This window comes from Pinus tabuliformis, chromosome 1_1 (genome assembly GCF_031772625.1).
Source record: "Pinus tabuliformis cultivar Carrire ecotype Pingquan chromosome 1_1, CPIR1, whole genome shotgun sequence".
In the NCBI taxonomy this organism is placed as follows: Eukaryota; Viridiplantae; Streptophyta; class Pinopsida; order Pinales; family Pinaceae; genus Pinus; species Pinus tabuliformis.
Genome location: NC_142297.1, coordinates 668,361,697 through 668,388,352, shown reverse-complemented (window position 1 = coordinate 668,388,352; position 26,656 = coordinate 668,361,697). Strand labels below are relative to the sequence as shown.

Sequence of the window (26,656 nt, the reverse complement as noted above, 5' to 3'; positions counted from 1 at the left end):
GCCGATTATATAATGTCTAAACTTGTTGATTGCATGAACAACGACTAAGAACTCTTTTTCAGTCACAGTATAATTTAACTCAGTGGCAGTCAAATTTTTACTGGTGTAGTAAATGGCATAAGGGACCAAATCCTTTTGTCCCAAGACAGCTCCTAGAGCTGTATCTGAAGCATCTGTAGAAATATGGAAAGGAAGTTTCCAATTTGGCCCTCTCAGAATGGGTGCTTCAGATATCCTTGTTTTTAAAGCTTCAAATGCAGATTGGCATTTAGGATCCCATTTGAATTCATAGTCTTTTGTAAGTAATTTGAAGAGCGGAGATGCTATCTTGGTGAAGTTTTCAATAAATCTTCTATAATATCCAGTAAACCCAAGAAAACTTCTAACATTCTTTTGACAATTTGGAATAGGTAATTTGGAGATGACTTCAACTTTTGATCTATCAACTTTAATTCCATCTCCTGAAATATGATGTCCTAAAACAATCCCTTCAGTAAACATCATGAAGCATTTTTCATGACTTAATGAAAGATTTGTTTCTTTACATCTTATAAGGACTTTTTCCAAATTTTCTAATGCTTCTTCAAATGAGTTACCATAAACTGTAAAATCATCCATATAAACCTCTACACAATCATGAATTAGATCGGAAAAGATTCCTAATACTGCCCTTTGAAATGTTGCGGGTGCATTACATAATCCAAAAGGAAGTACTCGGTAAGCAAAAGTCCCCGATGGGCAGGTAAATGTGGTTTTGTCCCGATCTTCAGGTGCTAACTGAATCTGATTGTAACCACTAAAACCATCCAGAAATGAGAAATACTTTTTACCTGCTAAAGTATCTAATACTGATCAATAAAGGGCAAAGGAAAGTGATCCTTCAAAGTTGCTTTGTTCAATTCCCTATAATCAATGCAAACCCTCCATTTACCATTCTTTTTAGGTACTATAACCAAAGGCGAAACCCACCGGATATCTGAAATGGGGTAAATGAAGTTTACATTAAGTAACTTTTGGAGCTCTTCTTTCACTATTTCCCTAAGGTTTGGATTCATCCTTCTTTGAGGTTGTCTGATTGGTCTACTATTTTCCTCAATATAGATGTGATGAATGCAAGTCTTCGGGTCAATACCTTTCATATCTGTATATTCCCATGCAAATGCAGTAGAATGCTTTTGCAAGACTTTGGTTAGCTCTTCCTGTTGTGATTTTTCCAAGTTTTTGTTGATATTCAGTGTTTTTCCTGGAAAAATCTCAATGGCAGAACTACCAAACTCTTCCATAGAGAAAAGAGACATCTGTCTAGATGATAGACACTCAATGTCAGAATCCAACTGAAATTGTGTGTGGTCATATTCTGAAGATGGTTCAAAATTTTCTAATGTGTTCAGAATTTGACTATCTTCACTAATCTCATAAATGGTAAAGACAGGTTGTATAGTATCTTCATCATCAACCCACTCATTATCCCCTATTTCTGTAATTTCTTTTGCTGGAGGATACAGATTGAACTTCTTTGTCGAATTACCATCAGAAATATACATATCCCCAGACCTACAACTTATGAAAGCATCAGCTGTGGTTAGCCAAGGTCTTCCTAAAATAAGAGGATGCCCTCCTAGATTACTCTTGGGAGTTAAAATCATGAAATCCACTGGATATTCCCAAGAGTCTAGGGAGACTGGAATGTCTTCCAATACACCATCTGGTTTAATAATTGATCGATCTGCAAGTTGCAATAAAGTAGGTGTAAAAAGAATATTAGGAAGTTTTAGCTGGTCCATAGTCTGTCTACTCATGATGTTGATAGCAGCCCCTAAATCAATCAAAGTATTTGGTATTTCTACCCCATTGATATGTGTTTTGACAATTGGACTACCGAGATCTATATATTTCTGCATAGTAATTTTTCCCATCATGATATCTGCAATTTTTCCTACCAGGTGGATCCTTCTGGTATCTCTTGGTTTCCTTCCTGGTCTTTTAAGACTCAACTTCTTTATTGTTTTTTCTAGAATAGGAATCTCTTTAATGGCTTGTAACAAGGGAATCTTGATACAGACATTTTTCAATTCATCTAGAAAATTATAGTCAGGCAACCAAATTTGTTTTTCCACTCCTTTATCAATTTGTAATCTTTCAGGGAAAGGAGGTGTGGATAAGGATGCAGGTTGCTCAACTATGGGAGTTGTGGGGGTTAATTCTTTTTATTTTTCTTTTTGAGTGTTTGGGTTTTGAAGAGATACTTCAAAACCCTTATTGACTTCAAGAGATTCTTCCTCAAAAATGCTTTGCTTTTGATCATTTATAGAAGGTTTATCTAAGACTCTACCTGATCTGAGTTGTACTTCATTGAGAGGAACAATCATATAGGTAGGAAATTGCTGACCTTCCATCATGTAGGCATTTTGAGGGTTTTTATTATTGGGGTTTGGCAATGGCTGAGAAGGAAGTTGATTTGACTTCTGTTGGAATGGAAGCAAGAGTTGAGAATTTGGATTCTGTTGAGAAGGTTGTTGTTGTGGAAATGGCAATGATAGTTGCGGATTTTGATTTGGAAGTTTTGGAGCTTGTTGGTTTTGAAAAGATGGAGGATATTGGTAAAATTGAGCAAATCTCCCATAAGGATTTTGCATACCTTGTACCCATGATTGAAAAGAATTTTGAGGTTGGGACCAAGGTTGTTGCCAAGGCTTCCAATTTGGTTGGGGTTGAAAATTCATAGAGTTGTTAAACCCTTGATTTTGTTGCCCCTGCCAAGGTCTCCTTGCAACAAAACAGAGAGATTCAATTGTATTTGGATCTTCTTGAAAGACAGCTTTGAGCCCAGGAATTGAAGGACAATCCTTGGTCTCATGGTTCTCTGAAAAGATTACACATGTTTCTACAACTTTTGCATCCAAGGGACATTCCCTTAGAGCATGTTTCTTTCTACACTTTGGGCAAAAGATGGCCAAAGCCTCAGCTTCTTCTTTCTGCTTATTGTGAATCTTAAGGGTGTCTAGTTGCTCACTAAGACTCCCTAAGATATCAGTTTTGAATTCATCAAGCATGTTGCCAATCTCAGCCCTACTTACCGATCCAGTTGCAGATTTATTTGCTCTGATGAGAGAAGGATCTCTAGGCCCTTTTTGAGTTTTGGATTTCCCCCTTGAGAGATGGACACATAATTCTGCTATATCAGAAAGTGGAAGTTGAGATACATCTCCTTTTCCCATCATATTCAAAATATCTATCCATTCATCTCTAATGGCTTTTAGTAAAAGGGCTTTCAAGGTCTCCTCATCCAAGTTACTCATTTTTGCTCTTTTCAGATTATATTGAAATCTTTCAATCAATTCCTCCAAGTTTTCATCTTCTTTTTGCATCATTTTGAATACCTCATCCTTATGATTGGTGGGCATACAATAGTCCAGGTACCTATCCAAAAATGTTTGTTTCATATCATTCCAAGACCTAATGGATTGAGTTAGTAATCCCATGAACCATTTCAAAGCTGATCCTTTCAATGTTGAAGGAAACAGTTTGAGTTTTTGAGAGTCATCCAGATAATCATAAGTTCGACATACGACTTCAAACTCAAATAGAAATGTTTCAGGGTCCTCATTCCTTAACCCATGGAAGTTCGGGAGGACAGATGGTGAGATGTTCTTCATGGTGGCTCGGGAGTCCTCATCGACTATAGGAAACCCAAATGAGTTATCTCCATCCCTATTTCCTCTAATGTTACCTCTACCTCCTCCATTGTTTCCTCCTCCTCCTCTACCTCTACCTCTACCACCTCCTTCCTCTATCATAGTAGTTTCCCTGAAGACTTCGGAGTCTTCTGGTTCTTCTACTAAGGGTGTATGAGAAGGAATTTCTCCCTCTTCTTCAGGTGATTCTACTTCTTCAATTACAATTTGTCTCTCTGGAGAAAGAAGGAAAGGATCTCTCTCTAATTCAGACTCGATGGAAGGTATGGGAGAGTCGACTCCTGCTTCTTGAATTCCGAGAATCCTAGGGCTAGGAGTGTCAGTTGGAGATGAGGGAGGTGTCTCTTGTCTATTCCTTGAAGTGGATGGAGTTGTAAAAATCGAACTTTTGGCTCTAGCTAAAAACCTTCCCCTAGAATCTCTTGCCCTATGCATGTCATTTTTTTTATTTTTCTTCAAGTCGGGCTAATAATTCTCTTTCTGATCTTCCAGGTCACTCTAGGTGCAAGAAGAGAGCATACTCAAGAAACTATTAAACTAATAACTCTCTCTTTTTTGATCCTCCAGATCACATTAAGTGCAAGAGGAGAGCATACTTTGAGATGTTATCAATTTCCTTCCTTGAAATTTTCTTATTGTGTTTGTTTTTTTTAAGAATCTGGCTACCTAATTTCACCTCCCCCGGCAACGGCGCCAGAATGTTTGGTCAATTTAGTGATATCTAAATTGCAACTTTTAAATGTCAACCCGGGGCTCGTAAGCTGATGAAGTGAGGTGTACTATATGTACTTAGATAACCTTTTCTTAATCTTTTGTCGTTTTTATCTTTTTAGTTTGTTTTTGATTTATCCTTCCTAATGTGATGTGATGGAGATGTAATCAAGCGAGTGAATGTGTGTTTTTGTGGTGACTTCTAAATGATTTCTTGAAACTTAAAGAGTATTCTAAAGAAAGCTTGAACAATAACTGAAATGGAATCAAAGCTTTAAAGGAAAGTAAAGGCATCAAATAAAAGACCAATGGCATTGGCCCAGTACCTATACTGCTGATGAAAATGAAAATGAAAATGACATCTACATTAACTCAGTTAAAAACAAGAACAACTACTTTAACTCTTCAATTAAGTTTTAAGCAATGTAAAATCTAGGTGACAAATCACACCACTTAATTTTCCCTTAACCTTTTTGCCTTCAGCTGGATTGATCATGTAAGAAAGAGTTATGAGCAAGTTAGCAATGTGAGTCTTAAAACAAAATAAACCAAGCTGCACTAAGTGATATTTTGGCTCTACTGAAGTTAGTTGATTATGATAAAAAGAGCCATCAAAAGATGAACAACTTGATAAGCTATGAGCAGAAAGTAAAGTGCAAACTAAAGCAATGATACTAATGAAAATCAAAAATAAAGATCAGCAGTCTAGATAAGATGATCACACATGCCACCAGTTGTAAAAAGAAAAGCAAGAAAACTATCCCGATCTCGCCTAAGAAACCTGCATAACACACTGATCGGTCATGGACAAAAGTGCAGAAATGTAAATCAGCAGAATTCAAAGTTTATGTACAACTATTATAAATGTTTGAAAAGAAATAACATTGCAGCAAATAAAAAGACATATATATACAGCTATTATACATGAAATCAGAAAACAAAATGCAAGGAATTAAACTACTATACAGTGGCTGTAGCAAACAAGGGCCCTCTGCCCACTTCAGCCAATCCAAAGAACAGTTACACACTTAGAAAAAGAACAGTCTTCTCATGTATTGATTGCAAGTTTGAAAATACAGTGAGGAGCTCAAAACGATTACAAAAACAACTAACTATCCAGCGTTCAAAGACGCTTTATTTATACAGAGGAAATCAAACTACTTTAACGAAACTTCAGCTATTCAAGCAGCTGTGTCAAAACACGTAATCTGGCTGCGTCCTCAGATTTAGGCAACGGTCATTGTGGGCATTCAATCCGCTGTTGGATTCGTGTCTCCCACTGTCTTCGTGGCTGAGGAAGGTACCACGTGCTCCAAAACAGAACACGCAGAGCCGTGCCACCGCCAATGACCTCTGGTTGACCGGATTTGCCTCTGCGTTGACTATGGGTTTTTATGACCAGTTTGGGTGAGCTGGAGGGACACACACCATGTCCTTGGTTCCACGAACTTGCCCATGTGGCTCTTCTTCTTGGAGGACACCTGGAACATACCGTTTAAGAAAACAGCTGCGGAAACCCTGTGTGAGCTGCGGAAACGCAGCACTTTGAACCAAAATTCTAAACCAACAACAAGTCATTAGCATAATTAGCAAACCATGTAAAAAGTCCTAAAATACAATGATTTAAGCAATTTGATGGAGGGAATGAGTGACAAAAGGAGGAAATGAATAGGAAAAGGAGGCTGAGAGGATGTGTAAAGAAGTGCAGGTCTGAGGCTCAACAAGCCTCCAGTTGGAATCCTTCCGTGGGAATATGTATCGGTTCTATGGTGCAGATGCCTCTTCCAAATCCAACGGTCGTGGTGTTAGATCCTAGTACATTGTGTGCCTTGAGGTGATCTCCCAGGGTTGTCGAGCCGCGAGTGTTAGTCCGTCGAGTCCTCAAATGGTTCACTTCTGTCTTTCTCTGTTATGGTTCTCTACCCGCTGCTTTACCTCGCCACAGTTTGCCTTTGATCAAGCTGCCCACTTTTGGTTGCCTTCGAAATTGGTTCTTTTTAGTGGTATAACACGATTTGAGCTGAGACATAGTCTCTGTTTTCAGAAAGGGTTTCCAGCTTGGATAGTCTCTTCAAGTAAGCGCATATTCGTTTTAGGTGTTAAACTTAAATAGTTTTTGAGTTTTATAGCTTTTCTCTTGTTTTGTCATCACATACTCATCTTGTTTTCTACTTGAATGTGTAGCCCTGGTTGGCTATGGTGTGGGTCCTCGGAGTCATGCCGAATTGTGGTTGGGTCTACCAGTTTCTTGGCGCCCACTACCGGGTATGTGTTTGTTTGTCGAACTAGGCTAGGGATATTAGTTAACATCCTTCATCTGTGAACTGGACGAAATACTATCCCTGTAATGTATTTTTAAAAGGTTTCTCTGGCCTAAGGCTGAGGGTTTTGTTATAATAACTTAGAGGGACTGGGCCGAACTTAGAGGAATAATTCCTCGTTTTCAGACTTTTGGTTTTGGTTATGAAATTGCAGTCTTGTTGCGAAGAATGCACTTGTGTTAAGTTATGCTTCTGTTTTTCTTATATACGAGATCTCCTTCCTATTTATTGAGCATATTTGCTCTCAGAAGAGGGTATCTAGAGCGTTATACATGTTTTCAGTAGGATTCCACTACTTAATCTATTGCATATAAAGAAATGGTGCGATTTTGACATTCTTTTGTTCTATGTTGTTTGAGTATTTTGGCAGACCCTATAGTTGTTTATAGTTTGGAATATTTACCTTTCGGTAATGCCTGTTATAGCATGCCTTAGATTCTTTATCGAGAATTCGTATTCGAGCCTCCGGTGTCTTTCTGGGGTTACACCAGTTGCTCAGATTCAGTAATTCCGGTCAACGTTATCCAAGGCTCTGTGTAAATGTGTTTTCAATTGTCTGAAATCTATATTTCTCCTACTGTTATCATTTTTTCCAAGTTCTTTGGTGAATACTTATTTAATGTCTATATTCTTGTTAATTTCTCCTATGAATGTTGGTCCGGAATTTCTCTATGCAAGAAAGAATTTATATCTATAGTTTCTTTTACTTGCTGGAGAGAACGATAAATACACTGTTACCTCTTATTCCAAACTTTGTCTTATTGACCCATGGGGTTTTGGATTGACGGTGAATGGGTGCACTGTTAAGGCACTCCTTGCGATAGGTCACTGGTTCAAATCCCCCGTGGGTGCTTACCTACCAAGAAAAAAGAAACTTTGTCTTATTGATGATTTTATTCCACGATTCTTTCTGTTCTGGTTTTTCCTTTTAAGCAGTAAAGAATGACTTCCTAATTCTTGTATAGTTCTAACTGTATTATGCTTAGATAGTATTATTCTTGTTAGTACCTGTACTACTTCAAGACAAGCATCGCATGTCTACTGTAATCATTTACTGTATATCAAAGAATAAATATTGCAGAAGTACTTATCTGTTTCAGCTTCTAGATTATGGTCTAAGCCTTCTGAAAAATAAATATTGCAGAAGTACTTATCTGTCTCAGCTTCTAGATTAATGATCTAAGCCTTTTGTCCATTTTGCCTCCCAACCTTGAGACCAGCATATCCTGCTATGTCTTCCCCCCGAGCTACCCTCTTTAGGGTAATCTCTTCAATAAATATTGCAGAAGTACTTATCTGTCTTAGCTTCTAGATTAATGATCTAAGCCTTTTGTCCATTTTGCCTCCCAACCTTGAGACCAGCATATCCTGCTATGTCTTCCCCTCGAGCTATCCTCTTCAGGGTAATCTCTTCAATAAATATTGCAGAAGTACTTATCTGTCTCAGCTTCTAGATTAATGATCTAAGCCTTTTGTCCATTTTGCCTCCCAACCTTGAGACCAACATATCCTGCTATGTCTTCCCCCCGAGCTACCCTCTTCAGGGTAATCTCTTCAAGAAAATCCCCTTTCTTGAATTGGTAGTGCTATCTAGCCTTCACCAGACGTAGCCTTGCTTGCACTGTCTGTCCAGACCAAACGTAGCCTTGCTTGCACTGTCTGTCCTTACAACACAATCTTTCCTCTTCCTTTTCCAGTTCTCTTGTTTTCTTTATTTTTCCAGAATCTCAGATCCCCCATCCTCTTGATCCCTGGAATAAATCTTCCCCTTTGGAAGTAGTTAGGGTTGTGGTAACCACCCAGCCTAACTGTTTGAGAACAACTATTATCCTTTGATAACTCACTTTTACTTTAAGTTAAATTAATTAATTATTGTCACAATTTCAGCAATCCACTTATTCAATAGAAACAGAATTGCTATTTATATAAAACCAAGTTCACCAATATTCAGTTGTCCAAGAAAATGCAGTAAAATAAATATTTACAAGTAAATGGGGACATCACAATTAGCTAATTCATTTTTATTTTTGGAAAAAAATATATAATTTTTTAAATTATTTTATTATATCTTAAAATTATGCGATAGAAATTAACACGCTAATCATAAATATAAAATAGTAAAAGTTTTAAAAAATTTCATATATATACACTCAACCTCTGTCCTACACATAAATATATTTTTGCGTAACATTTTGAAAACCTTAATGATTATGCCTCCCCTAACTTACATTAAGCCTTTGTAAACCAAATCATTTTCTATCTTGCACGTTGGATCATCTCTCCTAGGGCTCTTTTGGGATCATTAAGAACACTTACTTTGTGACATTTACGAACAAGGATATGGTAAAGTAGTTGATTTTAGGGTAACTCTCACAGAGAAATTATATGTCTGTCCTACTTATCAAAAATGATTATTTTGTATTTTGCAAATCCTCATCTACATTTGAAACTCAGGGTTTACAAGATATACTTTAATCCATTACAGAAGGGTGCAAAAATGAATGCTTAAATTTGAATCCCTCCAGTCGAGAATCTTTACTGAAGGCTAGTAGAGCCCATAGTCTTTACTAAAATGGTCATTCTGTCGAGCAGAAAAAAAAGCTCAACGTTTTCCAGACTAGCAATCTGGTTTGGATCTGTCGTCTCGCGCAGTGTCCTCTTTAGCTTCTTGATAATAAAGTTTTATCATTTTCCAGCCTACCAATCTGGTTTGGACCTGTTGTGCCCTCTTTATCTTTTTGATGGAACAATTGTTTTTATTTTAATGGATTTTAGCTACGCTCTAAAGGGGCGAAGGTTTTTATCCTTTCACCTCTGACCATGATTTATATGGAGTATGTCTTTGGATGACACAGATTTCTATCTAATGCAAGGAATTTTTTTTCAAATCTGGAACAGGTTCTTTCAGCTCAGCCTCAATGAGGCTTATGATTCTCCTTCAGTTTTTTACAACAGTTCTTTGTATTTTCGCACATGTTGCTGATCTGTAAATGCACTGTTATCAGTCATACTGCCAGAATGGTTCTGATTTTTGTTTGAAGCAGGAGCTTGGATCTTGTTTTGAATGGTAATAACTCTACCTTCTATATTTTTGCCTATAATGGCAACAGAAAAATCATGTCTATAATGTACCTTGATGACATATATAATATATATATATTGCTTTAAAATTAAGCTACCCTGATCAAAGTGATATCAATTTCAAGCTGACCATTCAAAAAATTGTTTGAAAGGAATCAGACTAACGAACTATAAATATATTCAAATGTTATTCTCCATTTGAATGCTCGACTTTTAAGTATTTAGTATTTTATTCTAAGCATTCGATATTAAGCAGAGTAATGTATAGAAAGATATATATTCAGTAAATAGAACCTAAGGCGCCAATTCGCAGTTTCCTCGGAGCCAATCTTGAGTTGGACATGAGTCTGAATGGGCATATTCCTTGAGAGTGCGAGTATCATGGAAGTAGACCACCCAAATCTCCTCTTCTATGCTTGTTTGATGATGAATCCATGCCACCAGCAATATCTGTCATAAGATTCCACTGCATTCTGAACAAGAACTATAAGAAGATTACAATTTGTGTACATACAATTTTGTTCAAACATATGAAGGGCCATGATTCTTATACCTACTAGATGTCATTGTTGAACTAAATATAATGGTCTTTTCCACATATGGATCATTTTTTTTCATCAACACTATCAGGTATGAGTGGACTTGGTTCAATGAAATTAAGGAGAGGAAACAAGTAATCGGTGAAGCACTAAGCTAGATATGATCCTTGCATAGGAGAACGAGGAGTTTAAATAAAAGAACTTTCAAAATAAGAATGAAGTTTTAAATTAAGTTAAACTTTTTATTCTAAAAATCAAACTATTTTTCTTTCTTTGGTTTTGAAAAGTTTGAAACACTTTTAAATTCAAGAGGCTCTAATTTATCAAGATGACTTGTAGTTTATTTTGGCTTAAATTTGAACCACAATGGGTGGTGACAATCCCCGAGACACCGAGGTGGCAAGCCTACGTGGCAGTTGGCCTGCGTTCAACTTTTCCCGCGCTCGTATTTGCTTAGGGTTTTAGGTAAGGATTTAATAAAGGACAATCTCCTGGGTAATTGAACTAGCAACCAGGAAAAACATCTGTGTTGAGCCACCTGCTTTTTCGATCTTCCTGCCTAGTATTCTGTTTTTCTTGGCATGTTTAATTTGTTGCTCTTTGTTTTCATTTCACGGGACTCATTTTGTTCTCTATTTTCTGTGAGGCCAAGCATGGAATCTCACTCTTTAATTTCCCCATTTTGATTCCAGCAATTCCAAGCAGATGATATTGTTGTTAAGGCAGGAGACAAAGCAGAGGCAAAGGCAGTCCGGGGAAACAAACAGAGGCGGATTGTCAGAAGGAAGGCTGAGAATGACACTGCTAGAAAGAAGGATAATGTAGTTTCTATTGGTGATAGCGTAGACTCAAGTGCACAAGATGGGGGATTACAAACATCTAGCCAACTCAAAGCAATGAAAAGCATAGCACAGTCACAGACTACGGTGCTAACAGCTCGAAGTGAGGTCTGTCTTATTGATTAAGTTTATTAGTTTTTTGATACTTTTCTTGTTTTATGTACTGGCTCAAATCCAAATATATATCAGCCAAAGGTACCAACATCCACGCCCAATTACTAAGAGGTTTTATAGTTGTAAGATTGATTTCTGTTTATCTATTATGTAGTTTGGATAAACATGATTAATAATTTTGATGGGGGTATTTCAGGACATTCAAGAGGTTCTCCCTAGCATTGATGATGGAGACCTCGGAAACCAATTGGCAGTTGCGGACTATGTTGGAGACATATACAAGTCCTATCAGAAGATTGAGGTATGTTTCTTTATCAATGATTGGAGATTTGTGTGAATGTGAAGGTAAATTTTTAATTTTCATTTAGTAAACATTGGCAGTCCCGTATGTCCAGAACATGAGCCGTGTACCTCTAGATTATATGAAAAGGCAGGATGAAATCAATGATACAATGAGAGCAACCCTGATTGATTTGTTGATACAGGTACAAATTAGTTCCTATCCTAAATTCGTTTGCTGCCAATGTTGGATCTAGAAGAACTTTATGTGGGCAATTTCTTAGGCTTTACCTCAAAATATTAAATTTTGCAGTGCATCACAAATGTGAACTAATGCCAGGAACATTGTATCTCACTGTAAACATTATGGATAGATACCTTTCTATTTATATTGCTAGGAAGTGGGAATTACAATTAGTGGGTATCGCTGCGATGTTTATAGCTTGCAAATTTCAAGATACCTGCACTCCTCAGGTAGGATGACTTACTGACATCCATAAGCATGACTGTAAGGAAACATTTTTCATATATCTAACTAATAGAATACCTGGTTGGCTGTTGAATATTGACATAAGAAGAATCAATTCATATTTGGTTACAAGTCAATGAATTGAGTTGCATCTCAGGATACCAATACACATCCAAAATGATAGTAGCCATGGTAATTATCTCTAGCTGATATCTTTCTGTTTCATTTAATTACAATAGATTTTAAAGATTCAGTGTGAGTGATACATTGATAATGATACTTAGCAGGAGCATACAATATTAAATCGATTGGAATTCAATCTCACTGTTCCCACTCCATATGTATTCCTTGTCAGGTTTCTTAAGGCAGCTGGTCCTGACAGAGTGGTAAAGTGATGAACTCCATTGTTTCTTTTGTATTGTCAGAATAATCTTCTGATGTATTGATCAAATCGACTTTCAAAATGCTTCTGGAAAATTGAGATTTTAGTTTAAATGTCTTTTCTTCATTTTATTTCCTAATAATCCTCTCCTTTACTGTTAAAAATTAAAATGTATTATCGCATGGTTCAGATAGAAAATCTAGCATTTTACTTGGTTGAGCTGTGTTTGCTTCATTAAAAAATGATCAAATACAGTCCATCAATCCTTGATGTTGCTGCTATCTACACTGCTCAATGCACTTTGAAGAAGGATCCATGTTGGAGTAAAACACTTGCTCTTCACACAGGCTACTCAAAAGAAGATCTCAAGTAAGTCTCCTAGTTCTCAAGGCACCTTGCTTTTAATGAGTTTAACCTTCCAAAGGATACTTACTCCTACATATCTTAGGAATTTCCATGAATTACGCTTATAGATTATATATCCAAAACCTAGTGGACCTGCTACAGCACTAATTTACTGGCAACCTGTCTGAAATTGTATCTAATTCTACATATGGGAAAGATTGACAAACGTGCACATCAAACTGTCTGGGGTGTGTGCACATTTAGTTAACCCTATACGTTGTTAAGGAATAACATTTAATTTACTTGTTCCAGGGAATGTGCAAACTTCGTGGTTGACTTCCACTTAAGTGCAGGAAGAAATGAGCTGAGATATGTTCATGAGAAGTATTCAGATCCATGTCATGGCTATGTTGCTTTTTTATGCCTTGCCAACTTACCCAATGATGACAGTTGCACCACCAGCAATGACGCTGTCATTTGTATTAGTGATAACATCGACTCAAGTGCACAAGAAGGGGGATTAGAAAGACCTATCCAACTGAAAGCCAGGAAACACACTGCACCATCATTGACTGCAATGCTAACATCTCAAAGTGAGGTCTGTGTCACTCTCTTATACTTTTCTTGTTCTTGTTCAACAAATATACACAAACCAAAGACTGCAATGCTAACATCTCAAAGTGAGGTCTGTGTCACTCTCTTATACTTTTCTTGTTCTTGTTCAACAAATATACACAAACCAAAGAGTATCCATGTCCACTCCAAATTACTAGCAAGTTTTATAACCTTAAGATAGCTTCGTGTTTAGTCATGTTGTAAGTTGGATGAAAATGATTAGTTATCTTGATAGCCTCAAGTTAGCATTATGTTTATTTATGATGTAAGTCAGCTGAAAATGATTAATAATCTTGATGAATGTATTTCAGGATGCATTCAGGGATTCCCATCAGGTGCTTCCTAGCATTGATGATGGAAACATTGAAAACCAATTGGCAGTTGTTGAATACGTTGAAGATATATACAAATTCTACAGGACAATTGAGGTATGTTTCTCTGTCAATGATTGCAGTTTCTTGTTAGGGTGAAGGTAAAGTTTTATTTTCCTTAACTAAAATTTGGCATTCATGTATGCCCAGGACGTGAGTTGCGTACCTCCAGATTATATGAGAAACCAGGTTAAAATCAACGCAAAGATGAGGGCAGTCGTGATTGATTGGTTGGTGGAGGTACAACTTTGTTCCTATGCTAGTTCCAACTTCCATTTGCTGTCAAACTTAGATCTAAAAGAGATTTATATGGTCTATCTCTTAGGCCTGACATCAAAATCTTAAAATTTTCAGGTGCATCTGGAATTGGAATTAATGCCAGAGACGTTGTATCTCACTGTGAACATCATTGACAGATACCTTTCTATTCAGAGTATTGCAAGGAAGAATTTGCCATTACTTGCTATCGCTGCAATGTTTATAGCTAGCAAATATGAAGAAGTCTGTCCTCCACAGGTAGGATGACTTGCTGACATCTGTAAGAAAGGATGTGTATATATCTAATTAAAAGAACACTTTGTTGGCTGTATAAAAGTACATACACCAGCAATATCTATTCCTATAGACGATTACGCTTTATGCTGGAATCAGCACACAAATTATATTATAATAGGTAACACAATATTGATAAGAACTGGTTTATACTTGGCTACAGGTCAATGAATTCATCCGCATCTTCCCAAATGAATGCACGTCAGAACAGATAGTGGCCATGGTAATTAGATCTAACTGATAATTCTTTGTCATTGATTGCAACATAGTCTCCAAACATTCAGATTGACTGATCAATTGATAATAAATCTTCACAGGAGTCTACGATATTAAAGCAACTGAACTTCAAGCTTACAGTTCCAACTCCATATGTATTCCTCCTCAGGTTTCTAAAGGCAGCTGATTCCAACAAAGTGGTAAAGTTTTGAATGACACCACTTTTTATATTGTTGAAAGCAGCCTGTGTGGCATTGATCAAATCTACTTTTGAAAATGCCTCATAAAATATAGCATTCATGTTTTAAATTACATTTCTTCATTGTATTCCTAATAATACCCTGCTGTACTGACAAGTCGTACTATCTATTATTCAGATGGAAAATCTGGCATTCTTCTTGGTTGAACTGTGTTTGCTTCAATACATAATGAGCAAGTACAATCCATCAATGCTTGCTGCTACTGCTGTCTACACTGCTCGATGCACTTTGAGGAAGGATCCATGTTGGAACAAAACACTTACCCTTCATACAGGCTACTCTGAAGCAGACCTGAAGTAAGCCTTAAAATTTTTAAAGCATCATGCTTTTAGTGATTTTACCCTTCTAAAGAAATCCTACTCTTGGACATTTTAGATTTCTTCATCAATTACAGGCAGGCATTGTTGATCAGCTACGACCAGAACATTGTGTCTTGATCAACTATATGTTGGAACTCAGCTACTAACACCCTGTCTGAATTGAATCTTTATCTAATACTAACGCGCATACTAAGCGTCTGGAGGTGTGCATTGTTCCAGGGAATGTGCGTATTTCATGGTTGATTTTCACCTAAATGCAAGAGGAAATAAGCTAAGAGTTGTTCATAAGAAGTATTCAGATCCATTTTTTTGCTATGTTACTTTTTTAAGCCCTGCCAAGTTATCTGCTGAAGACAATTGCAGTTCCAACAACTGATGAATATGTGCACCAGATTTACTCTTGGAGTCTAATTGAAGGTGGCCTATATGTTCTAAAATGAAGCTATGTTGCGTATATTTTGTCCTGTTCAACCTGCAAACTAAATCTGTGGCCAAAAATTTATGTTACGCCTGTGATTCCTCTGTGCAGATATCAAGGGGCTAGCGTGGATTCTATGCCGATGAGTAATGCAAAAAAGACACATGTGAAACTATGCAAGAAGGAAGAAAACCTCGAGAATGGAAGGATTTTAAATGGGATCCATCCCAGTACCCTTTTGGAAGGAAAGATAGTAAGGACAAAAGGAGGGCCATCGACAAGCAGCAACGGGAACCACTAGAAAGCTCTTGAATACGTAAACTCCATTCCAGAACCATTCTGTGAGAAGAGTGAAGATAGAAAGACTAGCCAAGAAAAGCAGCCCTCAAGGCATTGCGTTGCAGAACGAGGAGATATTATCCTACAATGGGGCCAAAACAAGAGGCCTCGTGGTTATAGAGCAGAATACAGAAGCGTGGTTGAAGAATCTTCTATTCAGGCTAAGAAAATTATTTGGATCGATAGACATAATGGAAGGCATGACCAGCAGACATTCAAAATGATTTTATTTATTTTTTTTAAATAATTTTTATATTGTCTCTAGAGAGACAATAGTTTGAATTATGGACATTTATTTTTTTTAAAATAATTTTTTATACTGTCTCTAGAGAGACAATACTTTGAATTATGGACATTTATTTTTTTTTAAATAATTTTTTATATTGTCTCTAGAGAGACAATAGTTTGAATTATGGACATTTATTTATTTTTTAAATAATTTTTTATATTGTCTCTAGAGAGACAATACTTTGAATTATGGACATTTATTTATTTTTAAATAATTTTTTATATTGTCTCTAGAGAGACAATAGTTTGAATTATGGACATTTATTTTTTTTAAATAATTTTTTATATTGTCTCTAGAGAGACAATAGTTTGAATTATGGACATTTTTTTTTAAATGATTTTTTATATTGTCTCTAGAGAGACAATAGTTTGAATTATGGAATTGTCTCTAAAAAGACAAAAATGTAATTGTGTCTAAAGAGACACAAATGAAGTTGTCTCTAGAGAGACAAATGAAATTGTCTCTAGAGCGACAAATGAAATTGTCTTTATAGAGACAATAATAATATGTGTTCTATATTGTCTTTATAGAGACAAATTTTTGAGACATTATATTTTGAGACACCCCCTTAGAGACAATATTTAAGACAATACACAAGTTTCTTTTTGTCTTAAGTTAAGACAATTGACTCAAATATTGTCTTAAAACCCCCCTACATGTAGTAGTGATGCCATTTCCCCTAATGAAGCCAATGCGCTCGCCATAGTCGAGGCATCTGAAACGTGCAGGTCTATTCATGCAATGGGTGTGGGATTTGAACAAAGAACCTGCTCCCTTTCCCTGTGCATGAATGACGCGACCCATCTTGGTTCCCTCCTCTATGTCAGCATCAGGTGCCACCTCTGTTCCATTAGGTTTGACCGGTGACTCCTTCGGCTCTTCAACTTCAACAGTAACAGTTGACACCGAATCGTCCTTTGGCATTGTCTGCTTCTCCTTAGCACCTCCAGCTTTCTCCTTCTTTGGAGTAGGGTTTGTTGTGGCGGCCTTCTTGGCGGGGCGAGGAGCCATTTTTCCAATTATTTGGGATTATTGTTATAATTTCCTACTTATATTTCTTCATTCCACGAGAAACTTCTAATTTCTTTTCTCGTGATCTAGGAATAATTGGAGTCTCCTCCCACATAGTCTAACCACATCCAGAACCAGAGAACATGAATTCCATGTAATGTTGCAGATGGAGGTGGCAAGAAAGCTAGTGCAACTTGAGCCCTACTAGTGGATGGGTGTGGCATTGTTGTTGATGCTATTGCTGCTACTTGATGATTTTCATCCTCATCATCCAAAAGTTCTACTTCCATCTATTCCAAATGTAAGGCTCCATCTCCAAATTATCCTCCTTCAGTTTTTTGTCCCAAGTGATATATGCTCTATCAAACCGAGCTCGCTCACAAAAATGTGTTAATGACCACAAGTTTTTGTGTACATAAACCAAGAGTTTTTCTCATTTTCATTGAGGTGGTTTCTTTTGACATTTTGGAAAAATTTATAGGTGCTCCAACACCTATCTGTATAAGAAGTATTAGCTACCTATGAAAAAATTTTAATTACCAATTTCGCGAAAGGTCCCCAAGAGCCATACATGTTCCACCATTCAACAAGATTCAATCTATCTGTATAATCGATTACGTGCAACGTACCAAAAATTCCAATTTGACTGAAGTATTTTCCTAATTTTTCACACATTCTAGCACATTCCTCCCTGTTAGGGACCATCTTATCTAATACTAGCGTGTACCCATTTTGTACCTTTGGATTTGTATGAAGATTTCTCCTTATCCCACCCCTAGCTGTAGGTTTGGTGAACCAAGATGAAGAGTAGTATTTTGGTGTAAGAACATATGCCACCTTTTGACCTTATGTTTTTGAATATGATCATACAAGGTGGCATCTTTTGGCTAAACAATATCTTTGATTTTCCCTAGCATGTTATCCATCTTCTCATACACCTCCTTAATCACGACATATATGTATCTACAAAACAAATCATGTTCTAAATGGGCTTGGTGAACTGCAAAACATACTCCACACTTGCCCAAAATTAACCATCAAGAACAATGTCTCCCACCTCTTAAAAATATTCCCTGTGAGATGCAGTTGCAGCCCTATCCTTTAATACCTTCCATGGTTCACTTGATACCATGCTAGCCAATGCCTCTCTTACCTTGAAAAGGCACTTAAAGGTAAGTTAATAGCTAGCAAATATAGTATTTTCAATCTTCAAAAGCTCCAACCTTGAGTGACTGTGAAAAATGAGATGGGAATTACAATGATTGGTAATAAATATTATCATGTACTTGCCTGTCTTGTACAATGAACCAATCCATTTGTATTCAAGTTCATTTATCTTAATAATGTCATGCATCAAAATATGTTTGGATATATATCCTCAATTATTACTCCCACTACCTTAAGATTAGAAACATTATCAATAATGACTTTTGATGACATTGTATGGCCCAATAGTTTCAATTTTTAGAATTAATAGTTTTGTAATGTTGATGTCGGTCTTGAACTTATTTGAGCAGTCATGTGATGAAAAAAAGGTTGCACCAGTAGAAGACACACCATGGACACTTATCAATGGCTTTCCTTTTACATTTTTCCAACAATCAGATATAATGGATACCCCATATTCATTTGAAGCATTTGTGAATTTACCCAAAAGCATTTTTTATTTTGGCTTTTTCCCAATCAAGTCCCATGGTTCTATCTTTTTCATACCTAGGGATTTTGTATCCTTTATGGGCATCATTGATGGAAGTAACCATTTCATTCCAATAATGTAAGCGAATAACATTGAATGGTATGCCACATGTAAAGAGGAATTGGTAAACTTTTGCATCCACATCATTCCTACAACCTTAAGAAAGGAGTTTTGATATTGTTCTTGTGCCTTAAAGGGATGTTTGTTCCTATGGATGTGAATCCATTACCATTGGTGGATGTTTAGCCATGTATTTTTTTTATTTGTATTCTACTTCCTCCACTTCCCTTATATTGTGTCGAGACCAAAAAGTACGAATCAATTATGAAGAATGACGTATGGGATGTTGTGCTGAGACCAAAGGGGAAATCTATGGTGACTTCAAAATGGTCATTCAAGATCAAGCATGGAGTTGATGGAAGTATTGAGAAATATAAGGAAAGGTTTGTGGCCCGAGGAAAGGTTGAGTGAAGAAAGTTAACACTAAGTCGAAGAAAATCTAGTGTTTTTCTTATCTTTAGAAAGGTGACATGACACTTCTAAATATAAGAAAGTGACACTTAGGAATCTTTGACCTAGGAGGAAAAGCAACACTTAGAGATGTTGAAAGGATGGTCAATACTTAGGAAACATGAACAAATGACAAGAAACAAGGTAGCTTGAAACGACAACTCATGAAAACATATGTAGGTTCCAAAATTGAATAACGCAAAAAAATTTGGAGGGTCGTTGTCGTTGTGACAACAATTTTGCTCATATAATACATTACTAAACAAATTTAAAGTATAAATTTGTAATAATTTGTATAAATTTGTAATTTGTAATAAATTTGTAAAGTATCAAACTACCCTTTGGGGCTTCTGCACTGCCTCTGCGCTTCCTCATGGAGAAAATCCTGACCTCACTATCCCTGCCCCTCTCTGTCTCTGCTCCCTTCTCTAGATCAAACTCTTCTGACAACTTCTACTGCTCTCTGGAAAATCGAACTCTTTAAGGAAATTGATCTCAAGTGTGTTTCTCCATCCACCCATCGAATTCTTATTGTAATCTTCTATTGGACCTCCAATGTCCAATATTAAAACCTAATCAAGGGATAATATCATATCTAGGTCGATCCATGTGAGATTTTAGATAATTCAGACCTTATCTCAATTAGTACTTATTAATTAACCACTTTTCCAAAGTTTAGACTTAGGAAATAACTAAAAATAGGCTAATAATCTAATTGAGACACTTCTATGTGAAATTTTTAGAAATGATTTCTGGGCTATGGAGAAATCCTATGTTTTAACATCTCCACAAATTTTTGATACTATAACACCTCTGATGCTACAAAAAACTAACACTCCTTAGCAAGGAAGGTGTTCTAGTGCTGCACCATTACTACAACACCCTGTCTCTATATCACCATCTGTCACACTGCTAATGTATGGCCACTGTGACTGCCTACCACTACCCACCAACCACTGCTCAACTATGATGTTGCATATGTGTTGCTAGTCCCTCTTAATTATTGTTGCTGCAATTGTAACCATTGCAACTGAGAAGCATCCTAAATACCGAATGAAATATGTTTGTTGCATCTATCTCCTATGTTATGATTGATACTCACCACTGCAATGTCTACTAAAGAATATGCGTTGCTACTAACTCTACATTGTACCACTTTTCACTACTGCCAACACTACACTATGCTCCTCAACAACTGACTGCTACTGGTCTGCAACTGTAACTCTAGAATATGACTGTAAAGCTGACACCTATCCATCCTACTACTAAATATTGTGGGCCCTTGTAGCAAGGTAATAATACATGAGGAGGACACCTCAATGGACCATACCAAATTCTACAACTCTAAGACTATAGATACATGCCACCCACCTCACTCCTAGAGGTATAACTGCAAACATAGTGAAATATGTCTCCAACCTATACGACAATTTGTCTATCTCTGCGGATGCTGCCATCTGGTCTTTCTTCTCCAGCTTGTCCTTCTTCCTAAGAGGACACAACATACTGTAGTGGCCAAATTGTTGGCTTAGTGGGTCCTGACCGAGGTTCAAAGTTAGTTTTCCAAACAAATCGCTACACTATTGGCCCTTTTGGCATCAATCCACTGAGCGCGGACTGAAGTCTCACCCAGAGTAATATGGGGGGATGATGGAACCAATTTTCTGCACCCAGAGATTAGTGTAATGTCATTTTATGCCCTAAACCTTCCTTCACGCAGATCGATAAGCCTTTAGGGCTTATCGATATAACTTCCCTTGATCAGCTTCTATACCTCCGCGAACATTCACAATTGTCTTTCGTGGACCCTAAATAGGTGAATCAACCACTTATGCGCCTCTGTGATTACTCTTAATCCCATATTTACCCAGATCGGTTTAAGTGTTCGATAACTTTAACATGCAACAAGATATTCTTCATGTAAATAGTTACTATTACTTGCATTCATATGACAATATAAATCATGTAAAGGTGTGCATCAATACAATATTAATTCATAAACCCATCGTTCATCATAACATAATAGCGCATTCATTAATAATAGAAGTAAATAGACAAACACATGAATTTATAGAATAATCTCTTTATTAATACTTCAGTTCTGCTTACAAACACAAGACTTCCCTGCGCACTTAGCTGTAGGGGTCCATGCAATCAGCTATGGACTCTACTCTAGGCCTCTGCGCATGCAGCTGCAGATCCTCTCTTTTTCTCTAATACTTCTTCGCTCTTTCCTCTATTGACCCATTACGTTCATCTTCATCATTACTTACTTTCCTTAGACTCTCTAAGACTCTCCTACCTATACAATCCCATGGTCTGCGGACCATGGGTAGATCTATAAAAGCTGACACAACTTACATAAAATAAGGGTAAAACCCTTTATGGCACTTTACTATCTACGCACTCCGCGACCACAACTTGTGGAGACTTTACACTTTATAGAACAAAACTTGGGATTTTTGCCCGAAAACTTGGGCTTTTGCCCCAAAATTGACCCTAGCGGACCCTGTCCCAACACAAACTCACCACACCTGAATCACTTGACCTTAGATATGTCCTTCTTCTTCATTTTCTCCCCTTTACCTTTCAATGTTAGGTCCACATTCTCCTCTTCCTTCTCACCCTTTATGCCCTTGCTACTGCTTCCACTGATGGTGCTCTTTAATAGAGCTTGCCTCAACTCCTCCTACTATAAGTCTGACCACATCCTATCTAATCTAGGAAATGTATCTTTGCCTAAGATACTTTTTACAAACACCTGCCACTCCTATGATACATTATTCAGAGCCAAATGTACAATATTTTCTATTTGAGGTGCCTCCCCAAGGGCTACAAGTTGATCACGAAGCTCCTAAATCCTGGTGAGTATGGAGTCTATGCCTCCACCCTTAATCATCTTGATTCTTCTCACCCGCTCCTATGGGAAAATATTCCGCTACTCGGAAGTGTTATGATACAACTCGACAAGAGTATCCCACATCTCTTAGATATTTCTTTGTCTACCACATTTGAGACTATATGGTCCCAGATTCCATCCACAATCAACCGCTTCACCTTTTCCATCTCCTTCATGTACTCCTTTAGCTAATTTTCATCCTGGGGTACTACCACTAAATTATCCACATAGGATTTCAAGCCATGTTCATCCAGTAGGAAGGACATCCTAGCATTCCATATGAAAAAGTTGGAGGCTCTCTCTGTTATGAGGAATTTGGCATCTACATATAAATATTAATTCCCTAGGTAGGTATCTGCACCTATAACAACATATTTAAATAACTTATTCTTTTTCTATAGATGATATATAAGGCAAGAGAATCAAAGGACCTACTTGTTCTTTTTCTTTCCTTTTTCCTCCTTGTATGGCTCTCGTTGCTCCTTCTCGAACTTAACTCAATCAAAAAGTACCTGCAAGGCTAAACAAAATACAGATAACAAATCAAAGAAAGAGATCTATCGAATATAAGTAAATGGAATTAGATACATTCCCACATATAAAAATCATATATCAAGATAAGCATATGGAAAAATGCATAAACAACTTGATTAAGTAGAAGGAAGAATTACAACCGCGAAGTCTGATCCATTGCCAGTGTTCCAGCTTCGGTTCCAACCAACATCACATCAATAGCACAACACTTCAGCAGCATAACACTACTCACTTACAATCTCAATCTTAACACCAACAGTATCTCCTTACAAATTCTCAAAGTCCAGCCCCTGATCACTTAGATGAGTGCTCAATTTATAGGCAAATGGAGGAGGTTGGATCATAAATGAGGGTATTTAATGGCCTTCCAAACTTAGAGTTAGTTTCCATGGAGGAACGGATGAGAGGATAGGAGGTTACTTAACTCATTCCCTATCCAATTTCGAGCTCATAGGAGATAATAAGAGTGGGAATCTTCTAGATGGCTCCAGAAGATAAGAATATTCCCATAACCCTATGATGATTTCGCTCAAACTCACGCAGCGTAGGTTAAAGTGGGCCTAAGTGCTCTGCAGAGCACCCTGACATGGGCCTACCTGCACTAAAGCGCACTTACCACTGACCAAGGCTGTGTTGGTCCCTCAAGGAGGCAATTCTGGAGGGCTTCCGGCCAAGAAACTCTCAGGGAAGGAGGCATTCAAAGTGATGACTTCTCTAGGGCCTGTAGCAACTAAATTAGGGTTTGATGAGCCCTAATGGTGCTAATCTGAATGATGGGAATGATGTGCCCAAATGGATCTGTAACAACTTCCCCCTAAAGCATGAAGTCGAAAATAATGATGTCGAGTGATATGCTTTACGATGTGATGAGGAGGTTCCGAAGTGGTTGGTGACCTACATCGATTACAATACATAATATCATGATATTTTGATTTTTTCTTATGAATCGCTGAGGGAAGGAATACCCATGCTCAGCATATAAACTTTCATTACAAGTACATAGACAGTCGTCTACAGATATAGACCCATGATAGGATGACCATCAATATAAATCCATTGTATGGATGATTTGGTACATTTCCTGAAATCGCAGCCTGGATGGATGAAACTAGATTCGGGGTCTTCTATCTCATTCAATCATTCACTCAAGTATGAGTCTAACCATGCGAATATGTGATTTGAAGTCGAACATGGGAATACACCGTCTGATTACCAACCAATGATGTAAGCCGTTAACAGACGCGAGACAAATCACCGATAATGATAATGATCCTCAAGGTACTATAGTACATTCTGCATGGTGTGAATGTATGTTTTGATGTTGAACACCCTACAATGTCTTTCGGTCGAAGGCCAGTGATGTCAACCTATCACCAGAAGCGAGAAACTTGCCATTGATGCATGCAAGCCTCAAGGTACTTGAAGGGTGTTTCTAAGTCAACTTCTTGGATAATGTGTTGATGTAGACAAGAAGTGACTCATCGTAGGAGGGCCTTGATGTATCCCACATCAATTACACGAAATGAGTGTAATGATTTTGGAGACGGAATTGGACTGACGACACAAGGTTTAGGAATGGCGATCATGAAAATGAAGGTTTATGAGTATTGCAAAATATGAATTTTAACTGTGTGACTTCTCTTGAACATGTCGGCAACATTGAATGAATTAGCAACATTGACCCAAAACAAAAGTAATGGATGGTATGATAGACCAAGGTATGATGACCGTCAAGCAGATAACCCAACCCATGTAGTCACAATGATGAAGTGAAAGTGTCATGTTCAAGAGCGACCTGCTGCCATAAAGTGGTTTACCCCTTTTCCCATTTTCCCCAGTCATTGCTGACCAGTACCTCTTTATTTTTATCAAGCTTGAGGAGGATAACATATGCTTGTTGTATAATTCCACCCTTCAAGTGAATTCGTCACTATGTGATGTTTTAATGAGTCTAGAAAACGTGAAACTCGGTCTTGTCATGATGGACAAGTTTGTCACTATTTGATGTTTTAACGTGTCTAACGAAAATGATAACTCAGTCCTTTTCATGTTTATAGAGTTTGAAAAGGGACAAAAGGAAAACTCCACAAGTTATTTTTTGTAGATTTGTCTCTCAAGTCCGAAAAAGCATAAAACAATACAAGAGAGAACCTATTGACCATGTTCAATGAACGTATTTCTTTTTTGTAAATAATCTATCTCAATCTAGAAAAGGGTTAAAATTATACTGAGTAGATGTTGTTTCCAATTCGTTAGCAAGCTGAAAAGGACAATCGCTCGACAATATTTTCATTTTTCGAGAGTGTGAAAAGAGCTTAAAGAGGACTCTGTTTTGAGGGACGAGTGGTGTCTAGGATAACAACTAGTTCTGGTGATGTTGGAACTTCTCAAAACATGCTGATTTATGTGAAGAGGCTAGCTAATAAGATCACTCTTGCAACTGTTCCTCAAAAAGGGTAAAACAACCAATTGAAAACGTATGATTGGCCAAGCAGATAGTGGTCACATTGGAAGGAGAAAAACAAAGGATCATCTAACGGAAGAGGCTGATAGAATAGCAATCACGAGGGTTAAAATGGAGATGGGTTCATTTTTACACAAGCTTCAACCATAGGAAAATATGCTTGGATTTAGTTTCATGTTTACACAAGCTTGAAACAAAAAACTATGCTTGGATTCAGTTTCATGTTTACACAAGCTTGAAATGAAAAACTATGCTTAAGATTGGTTTTCATGCCCCCAGCATGATGACTCAATTCTAGGTGCATGCCCCTCAAGCTTCATCTCATTCACCTAAGTAGGCTACTCATGGCTATGAGGTGGATGGAATGAAGGTTCATATACGAGATCAAGTGAAATACTCTACTGAGATTTTACGAGATCTAATCAAAGACTCGAATTAGAACTTTGCTCCAGGGGACCTTGTTTCATTTTTTAATGAGCTTGTAACAGGACAAGGAACTCTGCTCACATTCCTTGTTTCCTTTTTTAATGAGCTTGACACAAGACAAGGAGCTATGCTCATCTTCCTTGTTTCATTTTTTAACGAGGTTTACATAAGACAAAGAACTATCCTCATATTCCACGTTTCATTTTTTAACGAAGTTGACACAAGACAAAGAACTATCCTCATATTCCTTGTTTCATTTTTTAATGAGCTTGACACAGGACAAGGAACTATGTCAGATTCCTTATTTCATTTTTTAACGAGCTTGACACAAGACAAGGAACTATGCTCATGGACTTGTTTCATTTTTAAATGAGGTTAACACAGTACAAGAACTATCCTCATATTCCTTGTTTCATTTTTTAAAGAGCTTGACACAAGACAAGGAACTATTCTCTGGGACCTGTTTCATTTTTTAATGAGGTTGACACAGTAAAAGAAATATCCTCATACTCATTGTTTCATTTTTTAATGAGGTTGGCACAAGACAAGGAACTATCCTCATATTCCTTGTTTCTTTTTTTTAACAAGGTTGACACAAGACCAGGAACTATCCTCATATTCATTTTTTCTTTTTTTGACGAGGTTGACACAAGACCAAGAACTATCCTCATATTCCTTGTTTCATTTTTTAACGAGCTTAACACAGTAAAAGAACTATCCTCATATTCATTGTTTCATTTTTTAACGAGCTTGACACAAGACAAGGAACTATGCTCATATTCTTTGTTTCATTTTTTAATGAGCTTGACATAAGACAAGAAACTATGCTCATCTCTTTGTTTCATTTTTTAATGAGGTTAACACAGTAAAAGAACTATCCTCTGACCCTTTGTTTCATTTTTTAACAAGGTTGACACAAGACCAAGAACTATCCTCCTATCCTTGGTTTCATTTTTAACAA

General features: G+C 37.1%; 1 protein-coding gene and 1 pseudogene across 1 annotated transcript; one reads left to right on the top strand and one right to left on the bottom strand.

Moving 5' to 3' along the window:
- The window catches only part of LOC149215173 (beta-glucosidase 40-like), a 322,442-nt pseudogene that overhangs the window by 70,697 nt on the left and 225,089 nt on the right, over positions 1-26,656 (bottom strand).
- On the top strand, positions 12,672-15,485 carry LOC149215174 (G2/mitotic-specific cyclin S13-7-like). Its single transcript, XM_089393124.1, has 9 exons — positions 12,672-12,799; positions 13,088-13,373; positions 13,702-13,818; positions 13,912-14,001; positions 14,116-14,277; positions 14,477-14,536; positions 14,631-14,729; positions 14,907-15,085; positions 15,329-15,485. Exons 1-9 carry the CDS (start codon positions 12,672-12,674, stop codon positions 15,483-15,485), a joined length of 1,278 nt encoding a protein of 425 aa, XP_089249250.1.